This window comes from Chroicocephalus ridibundus, chromosome 14, assembly GCF_963924245.1.
Source record: "Chroicocephalus ridibundus chromosome 14, bChrRid1.1, whole genome shotgun sequence".
NCBI lineage: Eukaryota > Metazoa > Chordata > Aves > Charadriiformes > Laridae > Chroicocephalus > Chroicocephalus ridibundus.
Window position 1 is genome coordinate 10,478,155 of NC_086297.1, and position 27,996 is coordinate 10,506,150.

General features: G+C 36.7%; 2 protein-coding genes across 3 annotated transcripts in view; one reads left to right on the plus strand and one right to left on the minus strand.

The window, feature by feature from the left end:
* Window positions 1-27,996, plus strand: part of TBCD (tubulin folding cofactor D) — a 128,221-nt gene that overhangs the window by 15,419 nt on the left and 84,806 nt on the right. Inside the window, exons 9-14 of the mRNA XM_063351632.1 lie at window positions 3,895-3,940; window positions 6,686-6,818; window positions 7,983-8,125; window positions 8,959-9,019; window positions 9,535-9,609; window positions 12,684-12,778. Coding sequence (XP_063207702.1) covers window positions 3,895-3,940; window positions 6,686-6,818; window positions 7,983-8,125; window positions 8,959-9,019; window positions 9,535-9,609; window positions 12,684-12,778 — 553 coding nt within the window. The remainder of the gene's footprint in view (window positions 1-3,894; window positions 3,941-6,685; window positions 6,819-7,982; window positions 8,126-8,958; window positions 9,020-9,534; window positions 9,610-12,683; window positions 12,779-27,996) is intronic.
* ZNF750 (zinc finger protein 750) lies at window positions 16,802-25,160 on the minus strand. Of its 2 annotated transcripts, XM_063352138.1 has the most exons (3): window positions 25,052-25,160; window positions 18,806-20,443; window positions 16,802-18,387 (listed from the first exon to the last, which is right to left on the minus strand). In XM_063352138.1, the coding sequence occupies exons 2-3, from the start codon at window positions 20,230-20,232 to the stop codon at window positions 17,667-17,669; spliced, it is 2,148 nt and encodes a 715-aa protein (XP_063208208.1). In that variant the 5' UTR covers window positions 20,233-20,443; window positions 25,052-25,160; the 3' UTR covers window positions 16,802-17,666. The 2 variants fall into 2 exon arrangements, with proteins under 2 accessions (XP_063208208.1, XP_063208210.1); XM_063352140.1 differs by lacking the exon at window positions 25,052-25,160 and having other exon boundaries at window positions 18,806-20,762.

Sequence of the window (27,996 nt, forward strand, 5' to 3'; positions counted from 1 at the left end):
GCCAGGCCACCCTTAATGGTGATTTGTATAGCTTGGGGAACATGTCCTGGAGATGATCCTGATTGATACAGCTCATGAAGGTCGGGCCCAAAGTGGGTTATGCAGACAATTGGAAGGTGTGGTGTGTTTCTTCTGTGATTACTAAGAAACTAGGTTTTGTTTTCCTTGCACCATGCTATTTCTAAAGCAAAACCAGACTTGACAGTCGTCATTGCTTGCACACCACTGATTTTCTCTAATTTGTAGGTGGCTTAATTATTTATAAGAGAGGGAGTCACATACTTCTCAACAGTTCAACAGGTTGGGTAAGTTGGTGTATGCTGCATGTCCTCATTAAAGTGAAGAGACCATGGCGTAACTTTGATTGCCTGGATACTCCAATAGACAGGCTTCTTACTTTCAGTATTGTTAGCTGCTGACATTAAAATGGCTATGCAGGTGGCAAACCAAGCTTATTAATTATTTTGTTTGTATCAGATTTTTTGAAATGGTGTGCCTTGGATATTTTTCTTCCTTCAAGGCAGGAAGTTTAAGCTGAATACCGTAATGCTGATTTGTCCATTTTTCTACATGTTTTTTTTTTAAAAACATTTTCTGTTCATGCATCATGTACTTTTAATTTTAGTATAACGCCTGTAAGCTCTAGGTTTGCAGGATTTTTCTGAGGCAGTAACTTTGCCTTATGTGCGTGACTGTTTGTAGCACATGGCAGAAGAAAATACACCGCTTTCCCTCCCCACCCACCCTGCCCCAAAGGTCAGTATTGGTTAAAGTGCTCTTTTATTTTCCCCGGAAAACATATCTAGTAAGCTCAGAAGTTTGGGAGATCTGGGCTTGTGAATGCTTTTGCATGCTTTGACTCTTGAAGTAATGAAAACTTCTTTTCTTGACATTTTTACAATCGGAACCCGTCCCCCCCGCCCCGCCGCTGGATTTCCTGCTATATTGTATATCTAAAGAGTTGTTCTCAACAGTTTGGTATTATCATCTATTTGCTTCTATAAAAATTGGATTTTTTTTGTAAAAATAGCTGTTAAACCTTTCTCTGATACAGAGAAATAATCACTTACAACAGTCTACCAGATTATTGGTGTTTCGGTATCTGCCCTGCAATGTACATCAGGGTGTGAACACAGAACTTTTTTTTTTCTTTCAAACATTTGGCATTTTCAACTGTGTTTATTCCAAAGTCAGTAGGTAGCATCTTCTGTTGAACAAAAACCATGTAAATCGTAAGTCCTATTTTTTTAAGTTTAGTGATTAATTTAAACACAGTAGCTACATTGTTCTTTGGTTACTTTTTACATCCCCTAAAAACTCGCAGTGATAAAATCCCTTAATCCATATCTTGGTTGATTTACAGCAGTTGCTATGATGTTTTTGACATCTGAAAGTATATTATAAATTCTTGCAGTATTTTGTTTGAGAATAGATGTTCTGTCTTGAAAATTAGATATGAAAATAGTTTGTTGTTTAAGTATGTAGTGAAACTTGTAGGGAAACAATGTATGTTTCACTTTTTTGTTCAGAAAATAATAGAAATGGTTGTGAAACAGAATTTGTCAAGTTCACTGTTCTCAATTGACTCATAGGTGTGTGAGGCTGTTTTCTTACTTTCTTTAGAAAAACATTAAAAACAATTATTGTACAATATTTGAAGAGTTTTCTCATTTCCTGCTTGTGTGTGTGTAAATTTCTTCCCACATCTTGCTTAGAGGTGATACCTTCTAGTTATGTTTTTCCCGAGGAATCAGAGCTGAAATCAAAGTTGGTCTTGAGGATGCGAAAAGTCACAGAGAAACTTGTAGAAAGGTGCCAGAATTTAGGAACTACCTAAGACTGAAAACGTGTAGATGTTTTGAGGATTATGTTCCATTTTAGCAGGAGGTCCCAGACGGTATTCTGAGAAGTGGGAGCATTCCCAAGGCTACATTAAAAAAAGCTGTTTCTTTACATTATCACTACTTCAGGAATTATACTGTATTTTGTTTGAATATGCTTGAATATAATCCTAATAATTTGGAGGCAGCCTGTGTGTGCCTTAAAAACAGTATTTGCTCTTAGCTGGGCTTTTATACGGAAAGGAGAAGTAATTGTGCAGATAAGGTGCTGCAGAAATGCTGCAGTATCTCCCAGCATCCACTGCAAACTTGCTAACCTTGTGAAGAAACCAACCGATAGGTTTTTAAAGCAGAACACTGGAACAAAGTGATGAAAATATGAGTTTTTACATGTTTCAGCAAAGAGGCAGAAAAATTTTAGGGTGCTCTGGATTTGTTAATTATACCGAAGATTTGCAGATTTTCTGTCATCTTTTCTTTGGGCTTTTTAATACATGCAGAGTATTGTGGTATGTTAGTGGGAAATATTATATAAACTGATATTTTATATCAGTTTTTGTACTGATATGGTATATTGACAAAAGCTATGCTATATTTATACCTTCTGAGTTGGTAGTTACTTCTACTGGCTGTTCTTGTCAGCCTGAAGTAGTTCTGTAGCATTTCTGCTTTGTAAATGTAGGTTTTAAAGGATGCCTTGCAATTGCCTAGTTACTTGTAAAAACATCAAAAATCTTAAATAATTCAATATATATTACCAAATTCCCTTGTAGAGCTTGTAGTAGAGCTGATCAGAAGTGCTAATTTAGGATCCTAAAATGCAATTTAGTAACAAAACAAAATAGAATGGGTACATAGCCTGAAGGTGTTTTTATTGCCTTTGTTGCTCTTAACCACACCTGCAGTATGGGAGGCATGTGTGTATTTGGTATGTGTGAGAAAGTACATATTTTTAAGGTAAGTCTGTTCTTGTTTAACTCCTAGGCGTATTTATTGAGGAAGATTTTTTTTCTTCTGGTTAATGACAAAGCAAGGAAAAATAAGTGACTGAACACAGTAGCTTTGATGCATACTAAGTGAATGGAGGAAACTTTAAATGTGTAACATGTTTTTGTCAGGTGTTAATAGTCCATTTGTCTCACTGTAGTGCTGGGATTTAATCTTACTTGGATATTTAATTGTATATAAAATTATTTTGGAAGCTCTTTGCTTCTTTAAATCCCTGGGCACGGGAATTAAAGTTTGCCTGTTGGAGGTATACTTGTAGAGGGCTTGCAGTCAGGGATTTCTGTAGCTAGTTTTGTCTAGTTTAACATGGAGTTCTCAAAAGCTCTTGGAGGAATAGGGTAAAATACTCAGCAGCTTAACCTGTACTGCGTCCTGTCTGTCAGAGAGTGGTTGCTACTAATAGCTAAGCTCACTCACACGTGTCCTCCTGTCCTGCTTCGTAGCTGTGACCAGTGTTGATGAGTACTATGTCCTGGGTTGTCTACATCGTAAGCAAGGCTTGTTCCATTTGGAGACATTTGGTGTCAGGAAGTCCCAAACAGGATACAGAGTACTCCTGGTTCTTCTGCCTTTATTCATGTTCTGCAAATTCTGTTTCACTTTTTAGAGGTTCAAAGCAACGTGAGCTGTTTGAGAGAATAGGTGCTGTGGTTGCACCTGCATTGAGCTTGTGTGACCAAGCGCACTGAGCTGGATGGTTTGGAGAGCTGAGCTGGCTAAAAACTAGTGGCTCTTTTTTCTGTCTTTTTTTTTTCTTTTTTTCTTTTTTTATTCTCTCTTGAGTGTTTTTTGGCTAACTTGGTTCCCTGTGTGATTGTATGGATAGGAGGGGAGGACTGGGGTACAGTATCCTTGACTTGCACTGACTTACAAAAAAAGTAAAACTGCACCCTGATATGATACTCTTTTCCTTTTATACTATTAAATTAGGAAATATGACAGATTATTGCAAGAACATTAAAAGGAATTTTAGAACTACATGCTTGATATATTGTGCTTTAGAATCTCTATATTCTCATGTCTTTTTTCTATATTTTTATTGTAGGCACAGTTATTTAAACATGGCAAAAGAGAAGATTGTTTGCCATACGGTAAGTTTGTAATAGCCTGATTTTTGTTTTTAAAATCATTCCAATAAAAAAAAGGAAAGAAATATTAAACTGATAACAAATGGTGCTGTAAAGAGTGAAATCAACAGGGAAGTTATAAAGCATGCAAAATGAGGGGGAAAAAAGAAGAGATAACAAAGTGAGGGAGGAGCAGACGCAACTGGGGAATGTTACGTTGGAACAGCTCATCAAAGAATTTGGCAGGTGATCACATTGGCCATTGCTATAATACAGGACCTGAACACAGAACATATAAACTACAAGATGTGGAAAATATTTGTAAAAATAAACTAGTTTTATACATATTACTGCTGAAAATTTTGCAGAAGATCTTCAAGTATTAACCTAAGCACATGATTTCTGAAAACCCAAGTCTAAAGAACCTGCTGTGTACGGGACCCATCTGGAATCATGTAGTGATATTGCTGAAATGAGAAAAAACTTCTAGTGAAAAGAGATTGTAATGGATGCAATTAGGGATAGACAGGTACCTGAAAGGAGAGCACAGAAGTTTCTGAACGGTGTGGCTGCATGTAGGAATTAGATTAATCTCATGGTGAAATCTGGAATATGGTCAGAACTGACTGAAAAATACTAGTTTGTTTTTTATTGATAGCAGTAAAGAGAGGTAGGGAAAGATGATGGCTAATTACAAAACTCTACAAAAGACCTTGTCAGTTTTGTGGAGCTTATCAGTGCACCAGCAATATGGTTTGTGCTATTCACAGGAATCAAGCAATAATGTAAACTTACTACGCTTATGACTTCACTTAATGGAATTACTTTAACTTCCAAGAAGAAACTTCGTATATCTACTGCTGAAAACAGTTTTGTTATCCCAGTTACTAAGTCTGAGGTGCAGACACTTCCTTACAAAATGCCTGAGATATGAGTAAAGGTGGAGGTAAGATAGTGAAGACAAACAGAACGGAATGACAGATGTGCTGTGCAGCTGGTCAGGAGCAAACAGAAAATATTGAGGAATGTCATCACTCAGAAATAGCAAACAGCACTGTGGAAGCTCGAAGAGCAATAAGACTGACAGATAAGGAGAATAATAAACAGACTAGATAAAATATGCTGTAACACAAAATTATGTAATTTAAAAGATGCGACTGTACAACAAAATAGTCATAATTGTTATGAAAAGAAGATATTTGGCTCACAACAGTAACCCTGATGGTAAAATTAGATGTTCTGCCCTTCAGCATATAAAAAGAATATTAAGTAGTTATGAGTTGGTAATAAGAGAAAAATTGGGGGCATACCAATGAATAGATTTACCATAGAAAAGAGAACTCTCACAACGAAGAAGCAAATATTCAGTCAGAGACTGTTGGGGATAAGAAAATGTGAGAGACAAAAAATAACACAAAGATTTTTAATTATTACAGGTTATAACAGATCCGAGGATCAAATAGGAAAAAAACAGACAAATGTCAAAGGAAGATACTGTTTGAAATCTTTTGCAACATAGAAGTTGATTTAAAAATAAGCACTAGTCCTGAAGCTGTTTGCATGGGTCTCTAGATATTTTAGTGATTCAGGAGTTGACAGGACTTGGAAGAGGCTTATATTTATATATTCTTTTTTTTTTTCTGTCTGTGAATATTGATGTTTCTACAGTCTTTTCCTTCTAAACAATTAGTCTCTCTTGCTTTTCCAGCTGCAAAAACCTCCAGGTTGCTGGAAGGCTATTGAAGTAATAGTCATTATTGGCTTTACCTTTTTGTCTGGGTGTATTATTTTATTGAAATTTTAGTATGTCAGGATAAATCATAAGCCTTTTTAAAAACTGAGAAGATTTTTAAGTCACATCCTACAATTTCTCAGACTTTGAAACAATTGTTATTTCTTTGATCGCTTAGTATTTTGAAAACCCTGGTATGAGACTGGAGTTAAAGGGTTGCAGAGTATTTTGCCAGTATAATTCCATATTTGTAGTGCTTACAGCAAGCGTGGTAGGTCCTTCGGAGCCCAAGTTGTTGGTCTCTTATTAACTAATCATCAGCCTTCAAAACAATCATTAATTATTTCAGGCTGAAAGTGCAAAAGGACTGTTTCATTTGTCACAGGAATGTGTTCCTTGTGAAAATTTTGATTCCTGCAACTTTATACTCATTAATCCAAGTTTCTCCTTTCGTCTATGTTTTTTACTTTGCTGGACAAATAACTTTGTTACCTTTGATGTGCCCAAATGAAAGGTTTTGTTGCTGATTGTTTACACATACACAGTATTTCTCATGTCTAAATGTTTATGGACATTCATCGTCATAAAAATTTCTGTGCCAGAGGAGTTAAGTTGGTGCTGCCTGCAAATAATAAATGAAGAAAGGGAACGCTTTCTTAGTGTGCAGAAACTGCCTGCAGAGTAAATGAGTTAGGTTTTCTGACTCCTGGTTCTGTTAGACTACTGAAAATTCTTAGACCCTGAAAGGTACTTGAACAGCTTACTTTCAGTGAGAATTAGAGGCATAAATACTCTCAGAATCTAGGTTCATTATAATTTTCATAGTCAAAACTAATCCTTAAAGCAATCCTTCCTGTTTGGTAGGTGAAGGATTTGACCAGTGTCAAAGCTATTACAAAGTAGGTAATAAGGCATTTCCATTTCAGTAATACCTTTAAGAATCTAAATCTTCCAAAGAACTTTGAAAAGCTTAGAAAATTTTCTTACTGAGATTTTTTAAAAACAGTTTTTCTAGTGTGTTTATTTTCTTTTAACAGCTGCTACTGTACTTGAGTGTCTTGATAACTGCAAGCTGTCAGAAAGTAATCAGATGGTTCTTCGGAAGCTAGGGATGAAACTTGTTCAACGACTTGGAATGACATTTGTGAAACCGAAGGTAGCGAAATGGAGGTTAGTTTAAACTTGAAACAGTTTTAAAAAAAAAAATCCAAAGTCACTCGGAAAACTTAAAAATACTTAAATCCTTACATTTGACTGCTGGCCCTCTGCCCTCCTAACTTTCCCTTCCCTAAAAGAAATCCCTGTGTAATTTGTGAATAAACACATTCTTCATTTGTACTGTTTGGGAAAAGTAGATTTCTCCCACTGTATTTAGTTTCCTGTAATTTTTTCCAATTTTGGTATAGTAAATTAGTGCTGTGACAATCCAAATCTTTTGACTTTTCATGTTGCACATTACACAAGCAGAAGCCTGTTCCTATATAATGCATAACTCGGTAAAGATGGGAAGACAGTGACCTTTGTTACTGAAGTTGATTTAGTACAATTTTGTAAGAGGGAACATAACTTTTTCCATTACATAGTTCTACCCTGATTCGATAGAAAGTTCACAGGGGAAAAGTGGTTTGCAATCCCACTTTCGTTTTGCATATTAGTCAGGTTTTGGTGTCTGGTTTTACTTATTGCCAGAGGGCAAACTCTTTTCTAGATTTCTCGCACTGATATTTTAAAATTGCAGGCTCCCTTGGTGACTATTTTTATTGTATTTCTTTTACCAACTTTTGAGAACGTCCTTAGGCATAGAAAATTCTTTTTAGGTGGAGAGCGTACCTTGCCCAATGGCAAAAGTCAGTTTAGCATGTAAAATATCTTTTGTAAGAATGTATCTACACCACAGGCTAAATATCTGAGTACAGCTTGGGCAGAAAGTACTGAGCTAGCTTTAACATTTAAAAAACAATTTTTAATGAGTTGATTTTATTAATTTTTTTTAAGGTTTTGGAGAGGTGTTTGGAGCATGGGAATTTTGCCTCTCTCTATTGTCAGCAGTGGAAAGTAGGTTATACTGAAACAGGAAAGGGAGAGATAATGAAAAGGAACCATTTAAATAGTCTATCTCTTCTCACCTCGGAAAACAGACAGCTGGGTCAGGAGGAAGGAGAATGGGATACTTTTGCCCTTTCCTTTAAAGCAACCACTAAATAACTGGAGAGCTGTACGCTGGGAGGAGTAGTAACTTGACAAGCAGGCTTTATGACAGTATGTACCTGTTTCAGTTGGAACTTAAATCAGAAAAATGAATTAAATCAGAAACTGTGTCTGTTTCTTGTGCAGATACCAACGTGGCTGTCGGTCTCTGGCTGCCAATCTGCAAGCTCCTGGTTCAGTTGTGCAGAATCAGATGATAACAGTTGCTGCTAATGAAGCTGACGATGAAGAGGAATATGACATTCCAGCAGAGATTGAAAATGTTGTAGGTGTGTTAAAACTGGACAGAAATCATTGTAAGGCCAGCGAATTAAAAATATATTGGGAAACAGCCTGCTCAGTGCTAAGGAGGTCATATGGGTATCTGTGCTAATGTGAACAATTAGAAAGCCTATAAAATTTCAATCTATGCAACCGGTTAAAATATACTATATTTTTGTCAAATGATTTGCATTTTAGCATCTCAAGCAGAAACTCAATACTGTAGCATTTGTTGTGGGATTGGGGGATGGAGTTACTGAAATACATTTTACCAAGTTTATCCAGTAATCTGAAAGAGATATCTTGAACCTTTCACAGATGGAAGGATGAATTAAAACGCGTAATGAAAAACAAAACAAAAAAATCGTGTTACATGAAAGCTGAAGAGTTATGGTTGAAATTTTTAAGCTGTGGTAGTACGGTAGTAGCAAAGGAACAGCTTTTTTTTTTTTTTGTTAGTATGTAGTCATACAGCAGGTCCTCTGCTAGTTTGCTGGTGGATATGCTGTAAATAAATAGGCAAAAATTGCATCAGAAGACCTTTATAACTGAATAATCTAATAAACCACTGAAAAAAGCACTGCGACCTCCATATTTGAATGTTCCACAGTATTTAAAATTTCAAACCAGTTCTCTGTTAGAAAATGATTTTGACATCTTTCTTGTTTCATTGAGTTCAAGTTTTACTTGTATAGCAAATAGAAGAAATCTGGATGCAAATATTTTTATTTAAACTAGGGGACAGTTATGTTAAGAGGAAGATGAATTTTGAACATTTTAAAGAAGACTTTCTGTTGTTAAATTAAAATAATCTGTTTTGTTTAAATAAAATTATCTGCAGAGCAATTGTTGGTTGGACTGAAAGACAAAGACACTATTGTCAGGTGGTCTGCAGCAAAAGGGTAGGTTTCTTATGGTTACTCTAAACTAATTAAAGTAAAGAACATAGAAATACAGTCTGATGTAATCCACGATTGATAATTTATGTGTATTGTCAATATTCACAGTTACTTCAAATGGCTTTAGCCCAGCTCATGGTATAAAGCCACGTTTGTGTCTTTTTCTGGGTGCATATGAAATTGGGCTAGTCTTCAGGAAAATTTTGGATATGGTTGGAAATAAACATTCTGGATAAGACTTGACTTGAAGGGTGTAAAGTAGCATTTCTTCAAAATATGTTTTTCTCTTCCACTTTAAAAAATGTATTTCTGTGTTAAGTTCGCTACTGTGTAGCTTTTGCTTCAAGTTTGAGATAGTTGTTTTAGGGTAATGGTGTTAGCGTAGTGCATTGTCATCTTGAAGTCAGTCATTTTACTGTAAATTTCCAGTAACTAAATTTTTTGTTGGACTTACTCATCAAATGCAGTACTAATGAATCACTGTATGCTTGGTTTTTTTTCTCTTTCAACTTCTCTAGAATTGGTAGAATAACTGGAAGACTTCCAAAAGAATTAGCCGATGACGTGATTGGGTCTCTGTTGGACTGTTTTAGGTAAAAATCTTATTTCACATTTTGCATGCATCTGAAACATGTCCGCTTATGAAGTGGGAGGACAGCAGTTAGGAAGACAGGTCTAAGAATCTGTAAATTTTGTTACCTTTCTCCCAGATTTCAAAATCTTCTAAGGCATGGATGTGCTAAGGCTGTTCAATAAAGAAATTATTCCTAATCCTTCATCTTGACCCCATTCTAAAGTAATGTGGAAGAACTGAAGTTGAACTTTGGAAAAATAAAAATAGAAGACGCTCATTAACTTGCTGCTTTAAAAATTTCTGGTATGCTCATGTCTTGAGTGTTGTGTGCATCTTCAGAAACGTAGTAGAACTGGAAATGGTTTTCAAAAGGGTTCTGAGGATCACCAGAGATAAGAAGCAATCTTCATGTGAGGGGAGGCTAAAACATCTAGGAAGAGTGAGGAATAAATGGGCCATAATAGAGGTTTATGAAATCATGAATGGAAGTGATTTCCCTCTAGATTATATATTATTAGAAGCAAAATAAAGTAGCAGGTGGCAGGATTAAAATAAAGAAAAGGTGGTGGTTATTCACACAGCACATAGTTAAACTGTAAAAACTTCTTGCTGCAGGATGTCGGTGGATGCTAAGAGTATATGCCTGAACAAAAAATATTTTTCTTTTCTGAAAACTTGTCCACAATCTGCCAGAGTTTGGAAGAGTTCTGGAGAGTGGTGCAGTCGGCTTGTTCTTAGACTATACCAAGGGACGTACTGTCGGGCATGTTAGAGAGGCTTTTGGGCTAGCTGAAACTTTGGGTTGATCACTTATAGCTGCTAAGATGTTCTTTTGATGCCCTTTAATGTTGGATGTCTTGTTTCCGCATGTATGTAGAGCATGTAAAGTATTGAATTATTAAGCAAGTATCATATGCTTTTTTTAATATCAGGTTGCTTATCAGGTCTGCATTGAGTACTTGAACTTCAAGATCTAAACTAGCGTTTTAGACTAAGCTAATGACAAAAAGAATAATTTCTTTATTGGCAAAAAAGTCTTGTTAATGTTCAAATTGCCAGTCGGATATACTCAGTTTTAGAAAATCTTCTCATATTGGTTGTGAGTACAAATTAAAAATACCAGCTCAAAGGATAACACGTGAAAAAAGAAGATAGTCTGAAAAACTTGCAAGGAAAGTATCTACTTAGCTGATACTTCCACTGCGTTACTGTGATTAATTTAAGAGGTGCTGCTGATCTCAATTATCCCTGGAGCTTCAAAGACCTGTACTCGCGGTGTTTTCTTTCCTTGTTTTTCAAGTCATAGGGATGAGTAATCCAACTAGTAATTGAGTGACCTGCTTTCTTCAGAAACACCTGGGAACAAATGTAGACAAGGACAAAGGGAATCTCTTCTGTATTCTTTGCACTAAATATTTAGTGATCAAAATAAAAATAATTCACTTGCTCATCAGAGGCACTTTAAGTTATGTATCTTGGGATAAGAAGAAAGGATTTCTTATATGTAGATAGATTAAAAGGCAAGACACAGGGAAGAAATAAGTGATGATTTTTCACAGTGCAGTGAGATTATCAGCACTGTCCCGCAGGGGTCTGTATGAGCCCTGTTACTCATAAAGGATCCTAGAAAAAAGGAGAACAATGGAGTGAGGAAATGAATTGATGATTTAAAATTAGCTAATGTAGTGAAAACTAAAGGTGACAGAAAAGAAAATGTTTTCTAAGCCTAAGTTAAGTAACTAGACAGTAAATGAACTATGGAATATAATGTCTAATGAATGCAAACCAATGCACTTAGGGAAGAATGCAGCTAGCTATAAAACAGTTGTTACTACTCAGGAAAGAGATCTTGAAGTTACTGATAGTTCTGTCAAAATGTCAGTGAAGAGCTCAGCAGCTGTCAGAAAAAGGAAGGCAAATGGGACGTTGGGTATTATTAGGAAAGGAAGAGATAACAAAACTGAGTCACTGCAATGTAATTTAACTGATGGGGATGCTTCCAACTAGAAAGAATAAGTGGAGGGATATAACGGAGATATATAAAATCATAAATACGAAAGAAAGAGGGAAAGCAAGTCATTGTTTACAATTCACTCTTTCTCATAATGCGAGAACTGGGAAGCATCAGGAAGTACATTTTCACGCAATTATAATTAAACTGTGGAAGTCATTGCCACGGGATGTTATGGAAGCCAAATGTGTAAAGGGAGTTCAAAAAGGGATTATAGAAATTAATGGCAGAGAGTCCCATCGTGGGTTGTTAAATATGACTTTCTGGCTGCAACCTCTGGCTCGGGAAGTCTCCGTCCTGCTGATTGCCAAAGCTAGGAGGAGGCTAATAAGGGAATGATTCTTTATGCTTCGTCTTTGGCCAAACATCTGCTATTGGTCCGTGTCAGAGACAGGATAATGGCAGACATGAAGCTTTGATATGACCTAGTCTGTCTGTTCAACATTTTGTTCTTAGATTCCTGTTCCTAGTTTAATATAAAATGAACTTTTTGCATGTTTAGTCATGCTGCATGCAACCTTTCCCCTTTTCACTCCTTTATCTACCAATCCACCAAAATTTGCATACCATTTTTGATATTTTTTGCTGTGTTCACTAAAAGTTACTCTGTTTTGTTTTATGTTTTTTAAAGGTGAATAAACACCACTGTTTGTTCACTGCATAAGCTCGTATAATGTGTTTATTGGAAACTATGGCTTGAACCTCCTATGCTAGTTAAGGACTGTATTTGGGTATGTTCTGTAAATCTGCATCTTCTGCCAGTATACTAGAAAGTTGTTTTCTTTTTCTGGATGAGTTTCAGGTATTGTACTCTTCTGTATTGAGTTTACATTTATATTGATAAATGAGTTTTTTTGCATATTTGGTCATGTTTCTAGCAGTACTTATGTTGCACAAAATGGTAAAGAGACATGTTCAACTTGTCATTCTTATATTTTAGAAGTCTAACAGGATTAATAACACAATAAACACATGCTGGTTTGGATTATGTGTCTTTTAAAATGTTAGGAATTCACCATGAAAAATGAAAGCTGAAAAGGGAAGGCTAGTCTTAACAAAACTTGTCTTTGTTCTAAAATTAGTTTCCAGGAAACAGACAATGCATGGCATGGTGGATGCCTGGCTCTGGCTGAATTAGGCAGAAGAGGATTGTTACTCCCTTCCCGAATTTCAGATGGTGAGTTGTAGCTGCTGAATGTTAGTAACTTCATGAATTAACAGTTTATAGTATTAGAGATTGAGTGTGTGGCAATAGACTGGAATTTGCTGATGCGAATGTGCTGGATAATGTCTGTAGTATTGAATTCTAGAGGAAAAATACGCCTATGGGGATATTTAAGATACTTCTGTCAAAAGCACTGTCTTGGGTGTGCCTTTTTTATACCTAATAAATTTTTCTTTCCAAAATTAAATTAGTTTCTTGGGGTTTTCTTCTTTCTTCCTCCCTCCCCTGTTTCTTTGTACAGTTGTATAAAATTAATTCTGTATGTCTCTATATTGTGTCAGTGTCATTATTTAAATAGAATATATTAAATAATTGATGACTAACTTGCACTTTAAAGCTAGTAGCTTGTGCTGTTTGTTTCTCATTAAATTTCAGAGGCCAATTTTCCATATTTTATACAATGAATTGTTGAAGTTTTTAAAGGGTTTTTGAAATATCAGGATGGAAAGAAAAATAACAGGGCAGAGGAATTGTTTCTTTTTGTGTTCTGTATGTATCAACACCCACTGAAGTACAGAGATACTAATGTGAAAGTAGTAGTTCTCTGTTTTGTGATTTTGGTCAATCGTTTATAGAGTTGAAATGACAAAAGCATAATGCAGTAGTCCACATCCACTGCTGGGCACTTTTACAGCAATATCTCGGGCTAGATGGTTCTTTTGTTCTCATCTGGTACTCCTGTGTTGATCAGAGAAGTTGAACGCTAATTTTCAAAAATGTTTCAAAACTGGTGTTTCACACTAGTAAGTTGAGTTGCCAAATCTTTTCTATTCTGAAGATCTGTTGACTTACGAACCTTATGAAGAACGACTGAGGGAGCTGGGGTTGTTTAGCCTGGAGAAGAGGAGGCTGAGGGGAGACCTTATCACCCTCTACAACTACCTGAAAGGAGGTTGTAGAGAGATGGGGGCTGACCTCTTCTCCCTGGTGACAAGTGATAGGACGAGAGGGAACGGGTTCAAGTTACGTCAGGGGAGGTTTAGATTGGATATTAGGAAACATTTTTTCACTGAAAGGGTTATTAAACATTGGAATAGGCTGCCCAGGGAGGTGGTGGATTCACCATCCCTGGAGGTGTTTAAAAAAAGGGTAGATGGGGCACTTAGGGACATGGTTTAGAAGTGGCTTTTGTCAGGGTAGGTTAAAGGTTGGACTTGATGATCTTAAAGGTCCCTTCCAACCTCAGCGATTCTATGATTCTATTCTATGACTTGTTCTAGAAGTATGGTATTTAATACAGTTTATTATTCTGTCTTCATGGAAAGAGTTCATGTCCAATATATTATCTGTTCTGCGTGGGAGAATTTTTGTGCAGCTAGCCTTCAGTTGGTTTCCCTTTTCTAATTACTTTTGCCCTTGTATGATAAAAATGAAACAGTTAAAAAATCCCCAACTTTAAGAATGGGAAATCATCCAAAGGTAAGCCTCTATTTTAGTTATAACAAAACTGAAACTGTACGCCTCTATCAAGGAGTCAGGATAGCATCATGTAATAGAATTCTTTTTATCTAAACTGGAAGTTTATGCAAGTTTGATACTGTATAGGACTGCAAATGACATGAGTGAATCCAAGCTCTGCCAGTGATTTGGCCTGTGCTGAGAAAGCATTTCTGTTCACTTTTTAGGTTGAGGTTTTTTGTATATGTACAATGGGGATGGTAGTTGTATCCTTCACACCCTTCTTTTTCTGCAGAGGTGCAGTGAAAATATATTGCTGCATGCGAAGGTGATTTTACTAGGCATAGGTTTATATGCAAATTTTAAATTTGTCAGATTGGATAAGATGTATTCTTGTACTGAGGTGGAAGAATATAAAGCTAAGACGGGGAGGAGGGGAAGAAGGGAACACAATCATGGCAGCGAGGTCTTTCTGGGAAAGAGATAGGCATAAAGGTCTAAGGAAAAAAGGTTTTATAGGGATCGAAAGTTTCTTAATAACACAGTGCTAACATTCCAACAGTCGTTAAATAAGAGGATGGATAAGAAACCTAATCAGAGACTATATTGACTAAACTGCAACTCCTTTGGTTACCTGATACTCAAGAATGAGTTATACAGAAGGCAGAAATGTATGATATTGTGAAGGATGAGTAAAAGAGAATAGTCTGAATTTGTAGGGATAGAATTTGGAAAGACTTGGACATAAAATGGGATGCAGCTAGTGAAGACTATAACTGATAATGACAAATCATGTTATATCGTCATCAGAGTCAAACCTTCATAGTAAAATTACGCCACTTAAGGTACTCATCTTAGGACATCGCACTTAAAATAGTATATAAAGAAAGCTAGCCTAAAACAGCAGGAATCATGAGAAGAACAGAAAATGAGACAGACAGGGAAAGACTGAAAGAGCTAAGGTTACTTGGTTGAGAGAAGACAAAGCTGAAAGTTTATTCTCCTCTTTTACTTTTGGCAACTGTTTTCAGTGACCAGAAGACGATGACGGGTAATGGGTATAATTTGCAGCAAGAGAATAGTTAGATAAGCATTAGGTCTGATTTTCTTATTCTAAAGGAACTGGAGCCCTAGAATAATTTGTTTATGGACATTGAGTTAGAAAGATTTCTGTAAGGAAGGACAGAAATCAAGTTAATCGAGGTGTGGAGAGCTTTTGGGTAGTTAACCTTCATGGTTCCCTTCAGCCCAGTTTTTATTTAATTTGAGGAATGGAGATGAGGTAGGCTTCATCCCTGGAACTTCTTTCTATGAACAATATTTGTAAAGAGATGGGGAAGAATAAATCCTTGAATTGTATGGAAAACCACCGAAAGGTTTTCCTTGTTGACTTAAAGAAATTCAAATTAACAACAAAAGAGATACATGAGATTTTTTTTTTTTTTTTTTAAATTATGGATAAGGGAAACTATGAAACTTTCTGCTTCCAGAGATTAGTGAGGCAAATACCTTAATGTAACTTAAAAACCAGCAGCAGCGACACTAGGCTCTGTAATTTCATGTTTGGAAATTATGGATTTGGTAGCATACGTCCCTAAGCTTGAAGGTTTAAACTTGGTCTAGAAAGAAGCTCTTTCTCCTTGTGTCATCACGTACTGATATACAACTGGAAACATCATACTTTCTTACTGCCTTGCTGTTGTCATGTGCGTTAACTGGAGTTTTTCTGTTGCCATATTCCCTTTGTTCAAACTGAGACTGATTATTCTTGTCTTTTGATAACCTAGGAAAAGCTTTTCTCTATGAGAGAGTAAATTAAAGATCAATGTTGTTACTGTTTTTTTGTTTCTTAGCTCAGAAACTTAACCCCTGTAATTTACTGTTTAATGGTAAATTTCTTAGAATGCTCCGGCTAAGATCTTAGCTCAAAACACCAAAGCTTAAAATACTAGAAAAAAATTTCTGGCAACTGTACATTGCATTAAATGCAGCTCTGCTTTTTTACATAGGTTTCTACCTCCTAGTGATGTTGAGGCAGATGGGGGTGTCTCTTATCTGAATAGTGAATCAGTGGGAAATGGATACCCATAGTTTTGAGCGAATAATACTTAGTCTGGGTTTGTTTTACTTAGACTGATAGTGCATACTGTGCAAATTTATGTGAGGTGTGTATACAGTGCAACAGCCTTATTAAACTTTTGTAAAAGTTTGGATAAGCTGTTCAGCAGCTTTAAGGCAGAGGGAATTCTGAGCTTTGTTATAGGGAGCTAAAGTAGGGATGAATTAATCTGCATAATGAACTTCCTTCACTGAAGGAAGCTCCTTTTTTAGAGTTGATTGGTATTCCATGCCAAACTCTACTTGTAAACTGAAAATTTAGCTAGTGATTTCTTTGCTAGTTTTTCTTCAAAATATGTGTTACAGATAATGTAGTGAAGGTATTTATGTTCATTAATGACTTTCCATATATTTTAAATACAGGTCTCAGATTTATTTGAAAAATTGCAAGTTTATATACAAAGTTATAGAAGCAGAAAATAATTTTAGGATGTATGTAGAAACACACTGAAACTGATTATTAGTGATACATATATACTGGAACAAGACCTTCACCAGGAGAGTTTGTCTCAGGTGAAATAAATTATATAAATAACCTTTTAGGCTTGGAGTTTGAAGATTGCCCAGTGTCTGTCGAACCGCAGAGGGTTAGGCACCTAAATTGTTTAGATTTTCCAATTTTCAGTATTGTTTTCATAATGGTTCAATTAAAGGTGAACATAAATTGCATTTGTTAAATTGGTGCAGGCTTTCTTTGGTTTGACTTGAATCTTGGTTTTCGTAAACATAAGAAAAGCTTGCTTATACAAGGTTGGGATCAAGTTGTTTAAACTGGTGTCTGCCTCCGAGTAACAAAATTCGGTCTGTCATTTTGTAATGGTGAAGTGCATTCATACACAAAACAGTTTTTACAGTAAATTCTAAATAGCCAGGTTTAATCATAAGCTTATTTAAACTACTGCACAGTGAAATAAAAAGTTTTTCAAAGAAAAAAGACAAAAAAAAAAAACCTATTAAATGAAATTAAGCCTGAAAAAGACTATGACAGTATGGTATTGAACAATATTGTTTCTAGAGCTTAAACATCTTTTAAGAAAAGAAGTTGTAAAAGTTATTTTACATTAATACAAATGCAAAAATCCTTAAAGATTCATCTAATGTACTTTGGCTTTAGTAATGAATGCAAAAATTCACTCATCAAAATCTGAGCTTATACAAGGGAAAGTTCAGTTACTTAAAAATATTAATATAAAATTATGCACACTATTTACATGGGAGAAATTGAATGTATCTTGTCATGGACCAAACCCAGTAAGAGACGGTTTGTAGAAATTTTTGGATGGTGCTGGTAACTGTGACCAGAAACTCATTGGAAAGTGAAGTATTAAGATACTCTTGTTCTCTTCCTTAAAGTGAAGACTCTGCTACAGTCATTTGGCCTTACTCTTTTAGTGCCTTGCTGTGATTTTGCTGATTCTTTTTGATTTGTCCTTTTTTGTCCTTTTACTTTTTGATTGCACTGAGTATCCTGAGTATCAGAAGAATTAAGAGTGGCATCTGTACACGAACTATTACTGTCCTGAGGACTCTGCCCTTCGTTGTCCATTCTCACTTTGCTCGGGCTGTATGCAGCTAGCTGGCAGAGAGCTACGGCTGCTGTTTGTTTCTGTTCATCACAGCTGTCGATTATTCTTAAGTCTTGAGCTTCATTACGGTGAGCTGTGAAAGAAGATTTCTCGCAGGCACTGTTAATAGGGTTCTTGGTGTTACACGCATCTGCTCCGGAGGTTTCATTTTCGGTGTTTGGAGAAGTAGCAGCACCATTATCGTGAGAAGCACTATGGAATGATGGTTTCAGGCTTGCCGTGTTACAGGAATCTTTTACTGAGAGGTTCAGAGGCATGTCTTGCAAGTCTAGGAAGTTCTGACTTTCTGTTTTGGATGTGGTTTTGTAGGTGTGCTCGTGAATAGGTCCTGTGTTTGTGTCAGCCTTTTTTGAAAGGTTAAGGGGAACGATCCCTGTGTCTTCTTCCGTGTTGGACAGTGAGCCTTCATTGTTTTGGCATTCGTTCTGTGTATGTGAATCTTCATCAGTGACGTTAATGCTGAAAGAAATGAGGAGAAAAGAGAATTCACTATCAGTTGCACTTTTAAATTGGGGCTGAGGAAGTGGGCAGGAAAAAGAGGAAAAAATCTGGCTAGAAGTCTGACAACTTTGTTGTTTCTCCTTAAACTCCCCCAAGGCCCTTTCCCCGTACACATCGCTGTAATACGTGTAATTTCCTGAAATATACAGACACACACATAGTAATGGCATTGAAAATACCTGATACGTTCAAGGAGAATGACTGATCTACTCGCTATAGCAACTGTGGGTTGTACTGTGTTTTGCACAGTTAATATAGCGCAAATTATCTCAATGCTGTAAATTTAAATATATATTAGGGGCATCACATGAAAAGTATCCATCTATCTTTGTGTGTAAATCTGACACGAATTTGCAAAGTGATTTTATTATTTTACCTGGTAGGTGAATCTCCTCTATCTTGCTGTGTCTGCACGCCCTGAAGTAGAGTTGGTTGATCAGTGCTTTTTCTCACAGGTCTGAAAGCTGTGACGTTTTCTTCCGGCTGGTCATACTTGCCAAGCGATGTGGAAGAGGACTTGTTAGAGAGGTCAAATAAGCCTTCGCACGCGTGGCTTGTCTGAGTGAAGTTGGTTGGGCTGGGTCTGCCGGGGGAGCCTGTTGCTGCGCTTCCTGCGAGAGGGCTCATTTTAGCATTCTCTCTTTCGTTTTGGTCATCTTTAGAATGACTTTTGGCATGCAATAATGTCATTTCTTTTTCATAATCTGCTTGTTTTTTATGTGAACTTAGAGGGTATTGTTGGGATGGGCTTAGAGAAGCTGGATACAGCAAGGTAGTTTCTTCCATTAGGTGAGAATTTTGATCTCGGTTAATACCAGCTACGTGTGAAAATCTGTAAAATGGAGGATCAGTTGGCCTACAAAATCCGTATGGTATTGGAGGGGTGGAATGATATTGCTGGAACAATCGATAGTGTTCATACGCTGACGGATTGATGGGTTTTGGAAGTGGCCCAGGGTGGGGAAGAAAGTGTCTTTGATCCTGTGCGCCATAGACTGACAGAGCAGAGCTTTCACACTCTGAGTTACCTGGAAGCAGGTAAGGTGTGTAGATCGCCAGCCTGTGCTCATAAAAATGGGGTGAGTACTCAGGAATCATTGGTTGCATGTAAGGTGAGATAGAACCAAAGCCTTTTGTGGGAGCAACTTTATGCGGAAACTCTGGGAGGAAAGGAGAACCTGCTTTCCACGGGTGACTCGGTGCATGAAACGCAGACTTAGTGTGAAAAGGTGAACTTTTGTTAGAGAGTGATATGATTTCAGATACTTCACTAGTTTCTGGGCCTTTACTATCTCTGTGTTCTCCTACAGGAACAAAAGCGGAGGGCCTTACGATGCTGTCCAAAAGGGGCTGCATGCTGATAGCGCTTTCTGATGTAGTGCTGGCAGGGGTTAATTCCTTCTGAATCGCAGGTTTTTGTCCTTGAATTGCTGTGTTTGTTGCCTGGTTTTGTAATTCAACGTTTTCCTTGGCATCTTCTTTTGCAAAAGGATATTGAGGCTTCGAATCGAGATTTGACAGTCCATTTGTGACAGATTTAGAAGAAGATGGTTTGACTGTAGATTCAAGCTGATTGATCTGTTTGGGCTCCAAGGAACTGGTCTTTGGACACTTGATAATGCGATCCTGCTCTGATACTAAAGTAATTGAGTTTTTGCAGAGGCCGTACTTCATGTGGTTAAAAAGATGGGATTTCTCATTGCAAGTAAAGGGGCACTGAAAGCACTTGTACTTAAATGGCTTTCCTGGTGGTCTGGGGATGTAATGAGGCTTCTTTGGTTTACGTTCTTTGAGGAGACTCATTTTTTTTTCGGCTGTAAACAATTAAATGTAATGATTCTTTATAAAAACTTTCTTGTGGTTAGCTTTCCTCAGTTTTAGCCTCTTGATGTTTCCAGTTTTTCAGGTTTCTCGAATCCTCCTTCCCAGGTGAGGCGAGGAAGCCAAGTCCGGCGGTGTCTCAGGGAAGAGGGGGTGCCGGAAAACAACACTTCTGCAGCTGGGAGTGCAGGAACTGGAACACAAAGGTTAAAATTAGCTGTAGTGGAACACTGGAACTCAGTACAAAGTGATACATTCTTTTCACTGTATTTCCCGTCATATTACATACGATGTGTTGTGGGTTTGTTTTTTTTTTTAAACAAAACAAAAATGCCAGATGCCAGACTTGAGATAGACACGCATTAAACTTTGACATCCTTCTGCCCCTAAATGCAGTCACAGAAGTGGCCTAATTTTCAGCGGTGCTAGTCAGCGTCTGCTGCTACTGGCTTGGAGGAGCTTTCTTTGAAAACTGAAGGAACGTTCATTCAGAAGATGAAAGCAGAAATCTAGGTGGAGCTGTCGAGAGAAGTGGAGGTGGGCAGGACGAGGAGAGGCAGGTCCTGGCAGCCGGTGGATGTGGGACGAGCTGGTCAGGCCGGTTGGGGAGAGGGAGGAGGGAATTTCCTGCTGGAACGCAGTGCGGGCAGAGGGGATTGGTTGCACTTGGGGAGCTGACTTGGCTCTTTCAGGGACTGACCAACCCCCTCTCTCAACTGCCACTGCCTTTCCTAACAGCCCTAATCTCAATGGATACCTCAAAAGTGGCCAATCTCTCGAAGGATAAAACCACACCAATTTTCTTCCTCTTCCTAATTCAATTAAGAGAAATGAGTACTGCAATATCTGACTAATAGAATCTTCTGCCTGATAAACACGTTTCACCTTCTTTGGCTGTGTAGCACCTTACATATTGCGTATAGTTAACACGGACGCACAAGTGTATTAATTCAAGTAAAAAAAGTGTCTGACAGTAATTGATTTGTAGGGGAATGAGCTATCTGCCTTTCTTCAGAAAAACGAAGGTTGTGGATACTTTGTACAGCCTAATGATTTGCTCAGTAGATAAGTCAGGAGGGCTTGTATCAGCTTGTTCCATTATGTTCACTGATTCTGAAGGCGTGAGAAACTCTCAGAGTCAAGTTCTCATGATTTTATAGGATGTGTTATGGCAGAGATCTAAAAACTGATGATTTCATCATGAACTATAAGCATCATTATCAAAATGATGACTGTTGCAAAACCACGTACTGTATCTATTGTGTTACCCGAAACTACAGGAATACTAATTGTAAGAGTGACTAGATAGCTTGATACTTTTTTTTTTTTTTAAAAATAAAAGCTTTTTACATAGAGGTTTGAGTTAGTAGTATTAAAATACTAAGTTTATGAAAAGAATTGCTGGTAATTACATGCTGTGAGATTTTAGTTAGAGATGTTTTGCATTTCTTAAATCAGAGATTTTTTAATAGAAAATGACATGCAACACGTTATGAAAACTGAAGGCAAAGCTACAGAATTGCTGCTTGTTTCATCAGGTATAGTAATTCTAGCAAATTGTATTAAATGTTGTTTCTGCTGTCATAGAAGTATTCATTTTGTTAAAATAGTAATTTTGAAGGCACCCTGAAAAATGCAAAGCTGCTCTGTAAGTAGAAAAAACAGTCTAGCTTTTTCTTAAAATTAACAAATGCTTAAATGTGCAATAGCCTAAAGAATCAGGAATGTGTAGAGAAGTAGCTTTTTATTTTTCAGATTTTAGCAAAGCTTTTTTTGGTTGTTTGAGTTTGATACTGGAACTGTAACAATGAAAGAAAAACTTGAATTATACAGCAGCATGTTAAAGTCTTGTCATTGAAGTCTAGTTAAAATGGTAGTTCAATAAATGAAAGAAAAATCATATAGTATTTAAAAATATGTTAAATAATGATAGCCAGAATTCCTTTGAAAGATTAAGAATAATGGTTTTACATTTAAAAAAAATAAAAAAATAAAAACTGAGGCGTAGGAGGGGACGTCCAGATAGGGAACTGGTCTTTTTTTTTTTTTTTTTTTTTTTTTTTTTTCTGCCTTAAGTGAGCTGGTTGCGTTTATTTTTGACTAATGATGTATAACTAATGTGGACAGTTTGTAATGGACTCGGTCAAGTCAGTTTGTACCTGTTGTTCTTTATATCTTCTTGGAAATATTTGTACTAATTATTCTTGAAGAAAAAGAAATTGTTGTCAAAACTCCATTGCATTCTTAGTTGAACCATTTATGATAGCAGTCCCAATTTGCATTCAGGTGCAGCACTTATAATAAAGAGATGTTAATTAGATTTTCTTGTTCTGCTAGCTTTCCTCTGCTTAATAATGAAAATTCCTGTGTGTCCTGTTCCCCCCCACCCCGACTTTGTACTTGGTATTTAACTTTGATTCAAGTTATTCCTGTTTAACAGAGTGTTAACTATCATTTCTTAATAAGATAAAATGCATTGTTGCAGTTTTAATGTTAGAAATTTAGAGCACTGGAGCTTCTTTGCCATGTGTACAGCAGGAGAGAATTACAACAGCTTTTTTTTTTTTTTTTTTTTAATTTTAAATTTGTTTTGATGGCATGCTCAGCCTGCAGACAGTAGCGCTCCCAGAACCTGCTGCTCTGACTTGAGAGGTGTAGAACGAGTAGCTTATTTTAAAGGGTGTTTACCCTTTCGTAAACTTAGGCTAGTGGCAGCCAGATGAACGTTCGGTTTCTCTCTTTTACTATTTAATCCCTTTTTTTCTCATGGTTTAAAAATTCCAGTAATAAAATATTCCTAAACCCAGACAAGAAGGATTATTTCTCCTCCAAGCTCGAAGTAAAACACCAGAGTATCTGGCAGAGGTACATATTTCATAATTAAAAAAAATTAAAACTATTTGATCCCACACATACAGCTGGAAAAGACATTAATGGTTTAAAATAGGTGCGACCAATTAAAACTGTCTCTATATAAATAATGTTAGTTATTACAGTTGTACAATGTGTGTTTTGTGCTACCAAAATTAATATTTAGTATTAGAAAGAAAAATCAAAATAAGTAATTGCTTTTTCCTTAAATTTGAATGCCATAACTTGTGATATCATTTAAAAATGGGAAAAAATTCTTCAGTAGCAGGATGATAATCTTCATGTAACTTTTTTTTAGATTGAGAATTTATTTCCTGTATACCCGATTTCAGAAATGCAGATAGTTCTACATTATTATGTATTCTCTTTCTGGCTTTGAAATGTAGTCATACTATTTATTTATATTTTTGTTGAAAACAGGTTATTTGGATAATATTGGCTAAACTTGAGGTTGTCCCGCTTGTTTGCTTCTTGTCAATTGTGTACCTCCTCACGGCGTTCTGATCTGTAGCCCTTTCCAGCCTGAGACTGGGAGCTGCCAGTTTTCTTCTGTTTTTTAAAGTATGTTGTCGCTGCCTCCGTGCCTTTGACATATTAGCAAGTTCAGAAAACAAGAATATCATTTAATGTTGTGTGCATATGTGTGTGTATAAATATATAAACAAAAACGTACGTGGGTATAAGTATATGCGCACATATATACACATATGTATTCATACACACACATACCCACACATATATATGTACATATATATATGTACATGTTGTTTTTTAGGTTTTTAAGTAGTCTGAATTGTTTAAGATGCCCAGTTGATCAAAGAGGAAATTTCAAAATGTCTTTTATTACAAGCAGGAATGGTAATTATGTTTCTTTTTAGGACACTGCTTTAGCAAGCTACGTAACAGTTTGTCATGCACACTCCATTATTATTGCAGTATCCTTTGGTGATGTTGATCTCGCTGGCCAGGAGTACTCACTGGGGTGGAACATTTTGAAGGACATGCTATAATTAAAATATTGTGATGTGGCATTATTGCATAATTCAAGGACATGCCATTGTCACCTACCTAGAGTGTTGCAAGAACAAGATTTGTGAGTTTTATTCTAGCTGAGATTTTCCAGTGATTAACTACCACTCCCTTCTAAACTTCCAGTTCCTTTAAACTGAAAGATAAATTTTAATGCAACTGTTTGTTAATTAGGAGGAAACATGGGTGAGAGGAGTGGGTTGGCGAGGACTGGGAAGGAAGCGTGCGGGGAAGGTGCGGAGCGAAGAGGACTGTGCCTGTGTGTGAGCGTGTGCGTCTGTGTGTGCGTGTCAGAGGAAGTACAGGAACAGATTAAATAAGCTGGTTAGGCAGCGTGGATAAGAAATGAAAATCTTTGTAAATATTAAGTTAATAATTCAATGTCTTAATACACTTTAATTGACTAGAGAGAGAATAACTCAAAACAATCCAATTTGCTGTGCTAAATTCCCAGAAGCTGTGAAAAATAACAACTTAAAACTGGAGTACCTTATTTTCGTACAAGCTTTTCAGATTAACCCGACACTACTGTATGAAGAATAGTTAGTTGGCAGACTAAACATAGCAATTTTAAGCAATACAGCTTTTTGTCATACTTCAATATCGTACATTAACTTCCTCTATGAAAAAGGTGCTTAAAACACTCTTCACCAACAAGAGAAATTATTGTAAAAACTTGCAAGAGTTAGTTTTTCTCTCAAACTGAAATAATTCCCTCTCCTGTTGAAACTTTCTGCTGAAAGCTTAAACTGGTGCAGTAAATGCACCTGCTAGGAGGAACCCAGGCTTTTGAGACAGCTGAGAAACAAACACCTTGGATTTACTTTTTAGATGTTAATATGAACATGCTTTATTTGAAAAAAAAAAAATAAAAAAAAATGCTCTAAAGCAATGTACTTACCAGCTACACAGTTGTCTGAAACCTTGGAGGTGATGGCTGTTGGTGAGCTGGAGCTGTCACTGCTGAGAGAGAAGTACCTGTTCTCTGCTGGATCGCTAAGTGAAACTGCAGGAGGTTGTTTCAGGGGGAGGGACTTAAGAAGTGTAGGAGTTGAGCCCTCGGGGTGTAGAGATGCACCTGATATTACTCCAGCCCCAAGCTACGATTCATTTGTTTGCGTCCACTGCTTTCATTCAGCATTACCTCAGCATCTAAGCTATCGAAGTGAGCTCTCCTCACTTTTGTGCCCTCCAACAACCAAGTTTTACTCTAAACTGTAGTGTCTCTTCCTCTGGGTAGCAGTCTGCAGTGTGGGGTCAAAAATGGCTTAGGCAATATACTGAGCTTTTAATATATTTAACTTTCGTAGAAGTGACTTGTGAGCAGCAGAATTGACTGTACATAGGGGGTAGCAAAGCTTAATAATAATAATTTTACTCTTTTATTAGAGACTGCTATTTTTTTTTTTATTTAATGCCTTTGTAGCTTTAATATTCGTGCTTTTTTTCCTCCCCCTCTCCATTTTTATTTAAATCTTTTTGTCCTTCATGAGTCTCCTTTCTGAAGGCGGGACTGAACTAACTCCAAGCTTGCTTGCCACAGGAACCTGCCAAAGCTTGCCTATAATCAACAGTCAAATGTACAGATCCTGGAAATGGAGTCACCTCAGTAAGAAATTGATTATCACATCTATACCTTTGCTTAGGAGCTGTGAAACTCAATGGTGGCAGGAGGAAGTCAACTAATCGTCCACTGATTAGTACTAGTACTGGCTTTCAGTTGCATTTTAGTTAGAGTTTATAAATGACAAATTTATTCTTGTATTTGTCAGTTATCTAGTGACATTGCTGAGTTGCTTAGTGAAGTAATAACCTCTTGCATACTGGTTATTAAAAGGAAAATCTTTTAATCGTTCTAGCTCTCTCTAAAAAATATTCCTGTTACTGAATGTAAAAACAAAGGCGGTTTCGGCTACTAATTCGAATGTTATTGAGACATTAAAATTTCTGTTCGTAACTGTTAAATTCAGCTGGAATGGACGTGATAATCCTCTTGTTTTGCTCATTGCCCTATAGATAAGACAGTTGCAGATTATTGAAACTTTTAAATGTAGACGTATGATGAATTTTATACTTGGCAAAAGTATGGTCTTTTGAATGGAAATTATTAAGGAAATTGTCACTACAAAACCTGTTTAGGCAGTGAGTAAAAGTTGTTTCAAAATCAGTCTCTAAAGCAGTGTCTTAAAAATAATTTTAAAGGTGTGGCCTTTATCTTGATGCAATGACTTACGGACATCTACTTTCCTATCTAGGTACGCAGATCACCATCCTTCCCCTTCCTATGCCAGTGGAGTTTTCTGGAAATTTTTTCTGAATATATGCAATCCCTAATTTTAAGGTAGAAAGGTGGCTCTTGTTTTCATTTTTTTTTCATTATTTTTTCATTATTATGTGCCTATAATGCAGCTTTAGCAGTGCAAAAAGATGTCATATTACTGTCTAGTTGTTTGTAAATCCTTTGGTTTTAGATGGAATAGTGTTTGTAGTCCGTCATTCTTTCATTTAGTTGTAAAATGTGCTGAAGAAAATTCTACCTGCAGAGAAAGATTTTGTAACGTCTGCGGTCAGAAACATCTCTGAGAAGACTAAGGAGAAAAGTCCTTTGCTTTCTCAACAGATGTTATTCAGTAGTCCTCCCTCGGTAGCGAACAGCCTTTCTTCCATGTCAATAAGTTTGTGTGCCATATCAATCTACATAACTGTCCTCATTTTTCTTCTGCAAATGTGGATCATTTTATGTTGTTTGTAGTTGCAGGAAGGTACCACCAGGTTTCTTCTTTTGCATGTGATGGGGTGCAGGTAGGTTTCCTTGAATAAAGTCAGATCAGATTTTTTGTTTCGAAAGAAAGTTGCAATTTCTGGCATCTACAGGAAGCTATTGAAGGACTCCTTTAATATAGGTGACTGAAACGAGATGAGAGCCAGTCAATATTTGAACTTTGATTTATGTTTTTCCCCCCATTCTCCCTATCCCCTTTCCCTGATCTGGTATGTGGAGGGGAGACATGATGTCCAGTTGCTGCCTTGACCCAAGGAAAATAATGTTTTAAATCTAGCTGCTTCCTGGAAGTTACTTCTAATAGTCAGGTCAGCTGAAATCAGCTGTGAACAAAGTAGAACTGGAAAAATAAAAAAACCACAGACCAGCTAATATAAATGCTCCTTTTCTTGGTGTGTGGATGATATTAAAAATCCAAATCTGAGGGAGAAGATACATTGGTGGACGCCAGAAAAGGAAGGTGAGAGCTCCTGTTTGTGTACGCTTCTAGAAGTGATAAATCTTGATTGCAGTGATGTTGTTTCATCACTTACTGTCGTTAACTCATTATACTTGCATCCTGAGTATTAGATAAACTGACTCCTGTTGGTAGCACCCTTTGCAGTTTACCTGAGCACAAGTCAGATTAATTAAGAGCACCAGGATTGACGTAGTAAAATTTGGATTTATTGGTATTTTTGTCCCAAGTTGCTTTTTTTAAAATGTTTTTATTTTCGTATCTCTGGAGGGCTGAAGCTTTAGTTTTTTATCTTCTTTAGTGTATTCTTCTTTTGTTCTAAGTTCTGTTCAAAATTCAGGATCAAATAAGTGTTGTTTAGCTGGAGTTGAATTTCATAGGTTTAATTTCTGTAGCATGAAACTGCCATTCTATAAATGTTACAAACTTCCTTCTTCGTGCTTTTATGTGAATTTTTTGGCTCAGCTGTAGCATTAAACAGAAAACAAAATGTCCCTACCAGAAACCATACATACAAATGTGATAAACTTAACCTATTCTTGATACACTGTTTACCTAATTTTTATTTTCCTCTTGCACTTCAAAATTCTGTTCCCTAGACATAGGA